The sequence below is a fragment of the Tigriopus californicus genome, chromosome 8 (genome assembly GCF_007210705.1).
Source record: "Tigriopus californicus strain San Diego chromosome 8, Tcal_SD_v2.1, whole genome shotgun sequence".
NCBI lineage: Eukaryota > Metazoa > Arthropoda > Copepoda > Harpacticoida > Harpacticidae > Tigriopus > Tigriopus californicus.
The window spans coordinates 7,561,886-7,567,011 of NC_081447.1; the positions used below are offsets into that span (position 1 = coordinate 7,561,886).

The 5,126-nt window shown below is 44.7% G+C and overlaps 1 protein-coding gene across 1 annotated transcript in view; it reads left to right on the plus strand.

The window, feature by feature from the left end:
- The first annotated feature begins 1,017 nt into the window (after nucleotides 1–1,017).
- LOC131884832 (otoferlin-like) overlaps nucleotides 1,018–5,126 on the plus strand; it is a 35,538-nt gene continuing 31,429 nt past the window's right edge. The window contains 1 exon segment of the mRNA XM_059232716.1: nucleotides 1,018–1,189. Coding sequence (XP_059088699.1) covers nucleotides 1,018–1,189 — 172 coding nt within the window.

Consider the following 5,126-nt stretch of genomic DNA (forward strand, 5'->3'; position numbering starts at 1 on the left):
ATAGAAAAGATGATCTTGAGGATTTAGACACGATTCCGTCACACATTTTGAACGATGAGGTCCTGTACCGTAAGTATAGAGACAACAAATTGCCGACCAATTTACAGACCAAAAAGTTCATCAGACGACGATCCACGTTTCCAATGTCGGAAAACACGATACTGGAATGAGACCTGAGCAATTTGCTTAGTGCCATGCGTTCATCCTCGATTCGAAAAGCTGGAGCTGAGGCCAAACTAAACTATCGCAAGCACTAAAAACACCAAACGATTTGGCCAATATTCCAGGCACTTGCAGCAATTTAAAACAAAAGTTTGAAACACCGAAAGGCAGCACGGTTGCAAATCAAAGCGCCAAAATCCCGTTGACAACGAGAAAATCCAACATTTAAATCTGAAAGGCTTTTGGGAGACCCAATTTGGAACGGACGGAGTGTCAAAAGAAAGAAGATCAAAGCCGGAAGTGGTCACGACCGGAAACCAGGGAGCTGCACTAAAGAATTCACAAATCTGCCATTCAATTAGAACAGTCTCATCCAAAACTTGACCTAGTGAAACAGTTTTTTCGAAATAGATTGGATGACTCCGAGCAGAAGGTTGCAAAGATCCAAAAGATGGAGGAACAATTTGTCCCCTGACAGAAAATATCTTGGACAATCAAGGTCGATTGGAAATTTGAAAAAAACTCCCGTCGAACTTGACTGAACACCGACTTCAAATGCTCAACCAAGCACAACCTCAAATGGCAAACTGATCAGCACATTCCAGACACCAATGTGAGAGCAAAAAGATTCCAGTACGAAAAACCTTCCTCCACGGAAAGCTTATCGTTTGGTAACATGGAAACGAATTGAGCGCAATTCGGGAAATTCGCAGAAACACATCACAAGACGGCCAAAGTTATGAAAAAAGAGCAATTGCTCAAGTTTCTCAATCGGAATTGGATCATGTCCGAGAAGTCCGGCGTCGTCGTAACTCGATTGACTTCGATCAGCCAAGTCAAAAAGACCCAACAACGATGAAGCATGACACAGCAATGGAGCTGGAAGCCATTCGATGTTGGAGGGAATCGGAAAGAACGATTTCAGATGAAGAACCGGTCAAATACCCAAATCGAGATGTGGTTCAAAGGGAGTTGGAGGCCCTGCGACGTCTTCGCCAACAATATCCCAACGTGTGCGAGGCGGATTGTGAGGTGGCGTACCAAATGCAGCTCTTCAGAAAAGATTACAGTTCATTGGGCATCTCCGCCAGAAGTTCAACTTCCAGGAACGATTGCCTCCTGAAACCCACGATCAAAGGACATCATTCAACGAGAGCTGGCAGCGTTGAACTACGCCAGGAAACATTTGCTGTCCAAAGCAAATATTGAGCCCGATATCCAAAATGTTAAACAACAAAATACAGTTCAGAGGGAGCTTGAGGCGCTGAGAAAACTCCAGAAAATCGGAGCGTTTACTCCGCAAGGGCTTTTTCGAGATGAAGCAACAAATACTGCCATTAAAAGGGAGTTGGAAATGGTCTCCCTTGCCAGACGATCTGGGCAGTATGGTCCCCAAGAATACTTACCGATGAGTCAGTCGGGACGAGAGGGTATAAAATCAAGAATTAGAAGTTCTTAGACGATCCAAGAGCTGCCAACAATTCAACTTTGATTCACATGACACCATCAATCCTCAAAGGTTATCAATCGCTCAAGAATTAGCCAATATCAAAGAGATTCGAAATAGCACCCACTCACGGAATGCCTTCCTTCCTCATTGTCTCAGCAGGAAATCGAGAGGCACCGACAACAACGCCGTCGGGATGTGAAGCAACTCCTCGAGGCCAGAGATCTACGACACAATTTGGAAGAATCGGAAACCAATGAAAACGGAAGGAAATTAACTGAAAGACACACGAATCGATAATGAGCTCCAAGAGATCCGGACTCTAAGAAGATCCAAATCGTGTAATGTCAGCGCCAACGCACGAGAAGACCGCAAAACTACCTCTGTCAGTCAAATTCAAGATCCAGTCAAGTGCCGAGAAGCTCGAGACCAAGTCTCGCCCAAAGATGAACCAAATGAGCCACTGGCAATGTCCGAGCGCGATCGGATCCACCTGGAACTGGAAGAACTCCGACAAATCCGTCGCAACTCCACAATATCGAAAATAAGCCATGGACGTGAAGATTCCTCCAAAAACGGCGTCCATACCAACGAGCTGTCAGTGTGACCAGTTTGGACACTGGAAGTAACACAGTTGACTCCTCAAGCCGAAGCAATGATATGATTCGGGCAATGTTCGAGTCACAAGCTCCAAAGATCAGATTTGGGGGCAGTGGAAATTCCATGTCTTCCTTGCCGCAAATAACCAGGCGGAATTCGGTCAAAGCCAGGAAAGTCAAGGACAAACGGAAATGGGTCCACGATACTGTGAACAAATACTTCAATGTCATTTTGAAGAACAGGAAGAGGATAGGATATACACACTGCAGTACCAAGCAACTCTCGACGAGGGAAGACGATAATCAAAGCATATTTTATCCGGATACCGACTCGGAAGATGAAACCGGAACGCCCATGAGCCCAAGCATCAACCAAGCCAACTCATCCACGCGTCTCCGTGAAATGTTTCACTCTACGTTAAACAAAGTGTCAAGCAATCTTGGCACTAGCAAAGAGATATTACTAAGAACGATTCAAAAGTTCACTCAGCAGCACGTTAAAGATTAATGTTTGACAAGGTCGAGCTTCATTTATTCAATGTCCTGATTTTGTTTCATCAAGCTAATAGAGAGCTCAATAATTGCTGGTCAAACGATTTTTTTCGAGTCGGGACGAAGCTTGTTGCATCTCGTTGGCCAGTCCCCACGTATTTTGATCTCTTCCATTGTATTGATTTTTCGCTTCCAAAGCCCATATAATAATTGCTCACGAGCATTGCCGATAAAGTGTTGGGACAAAAAAGCGACCCATTCCATGGTTTAATGGACCATCTGTTGTCACTGGAGCCCGGAGAAGGCCAAAGGTCTCGATCCCATAATGCTCGGCTTGTAAAAGGTCTCTTTCAATATTCAGAAAGTCTCCCTCGCTCACTTCCAAGGCAAAAAATGCAGTTCCAGATCGCCGTAGGTGACGTTCCGTGGATGAATATGAGAGACGACGTGGTCTTGATCACGGATCACATACTTATCCAAGTCCAGGTTAAATCTCCTCTTTCATTCACGATGAAGGCCCTCCAGGATAGTCTCATTTTTTCGATCATCCCACCGGGGAAGCCAATGTACCCGTCATCTCTGAACATCATCAAAACCTGTGCCCGCAACGGCTGATTGTGGATTCCCTTGCGATCAGTATTGCGTAAATCATGGCATGGGGCCGCAATGCGGTTCTCTCGCGAGCTCTGGCCAATCTCGAAAATTTGACAATCCCTAGTCAGAAGGAAGTCTAGATCTTGTGCATTTGAGTTCATGAATATTCTTGTCTCAGATCAGATCACTTGGCCAGAAGTCGAGACAAAGACTTGATTCGTTGCTGTTCTTGTTATCCGTTAGCTCAGCTGTCCTTGGTAGAGCTCTATTACTTGAATTCAAGCTTTTCCTTTCTCCTTCCAAACAACAAATGCAACCTATGGGTTCGACGTCGTCGTCAGATGTGAGTAGACCTGGGGCAGAACTGACCTGCCTTTTGACGAGTCAGAGCACTCATCATGACAATTAATCGCTCGCATGCTTTGTTTCATGCTTGTTCCACCTGCAAGAGCTGACTGCCTCTAATGCTCCCACTGATAATCAGAAACCTCACCCCGCGAAATTCAAGTGCTAGTAGTATCAAGGACAGAGCACATTCCATCGTTTCGTCTCCGTTCATGTTCCAGAAACAAGGTAATAACTAATTGCATCTGTTACGGTTGGCATAGTTATCAAGTCTTGAGAATGACTCCTTGTCCATACATCGAGTGATCGATCGTGGTGAACCAGGGTGGATGGCATATCTAGGCTGACTGAAGACCAGACTGGAAAATAGTGTAAGTGCGACCGACAACCCTGGCCTTTCTGACACGACTAGTTGCGCTTGAATGCGAGTCGTTCTCGCCCAGTGTTCTTCCTCCTTCACAGAAACATGGGTATATACAAGAGCACAAAAGATGTTGGTGTGGCAGTAATTGGCAGTGGCATTGGCATTGGTGGCAGAAGAAGAGGAACAGGTGGTGGCAGAGCGTAGTTTTGAGTGGTGGTGAAGAAGGAACAACAGAGGAAGGAGCAACAAGAGAGGAGGAAGAGGAGAGAAAGAAATACCAATCAGATCAAGTCAATCTAAAGTACATTGGTTGCATCCATCTAGCTAGCCAACAAGTTAAGATGTTTGTCGCTAAATACGAATGGGAAACAGCTCAGAGTCCATCTTGGGATCCTGGGTTGCTTCGGAAGGTTCATTGTCAAAATGGTTTTGATGATTTAGCGTCACCTGATCGGGAGGATCGGCAGGACTATTGCTGAACATTAACTTGCATTACAAGTGATTTAAAAAATCTTATAACACGTAGCTACAAACCCTCATCTTTTTGAATCACTTTCACTGGTACGTTCGATGGATGAGTGTCTGTCTAATGCAACCTTGGCGATTCTCGTATTTAGAGTACCATTCAACTACAGAAATGTTGATTTAGTCACAAACAAACTCGCCGATCTAAGATACTCAGAACATCACACAACAAAAAATGTCCCGGATGTGCGGTTCCTGTCTATTTTCAAACCAACACTGACATTACATACACTGTAACCAATCTGAGCTGAAAAATGTGATAGGTTCTAGTATGTTACTTCTTAGTAGGAATTGAATGTAAGTTGGTGAAATATGGGAGGTGGGAGACGAAACCAAAACCAAAATGCAACACAAGTCGCAAGCATCTCGGGCACCCATAATGAATGAAGTCCCCATCGCCCGGAAAAGAAATCAAGAAAAGACTAAATCTGTAATAGAGTACCCGGTGTATCGTAAACGGTCTTGATATCCAGTTTAAAGGATCCAACGACTGTGCCTTGGCGTAGAAACTTCCGGGAATGCAAAACCTAATAGGACGTGACGGTAAAGCAAACTTGAGAGTGTCATTGAATAATGGTTGGGTTGTTTTACGACAGGC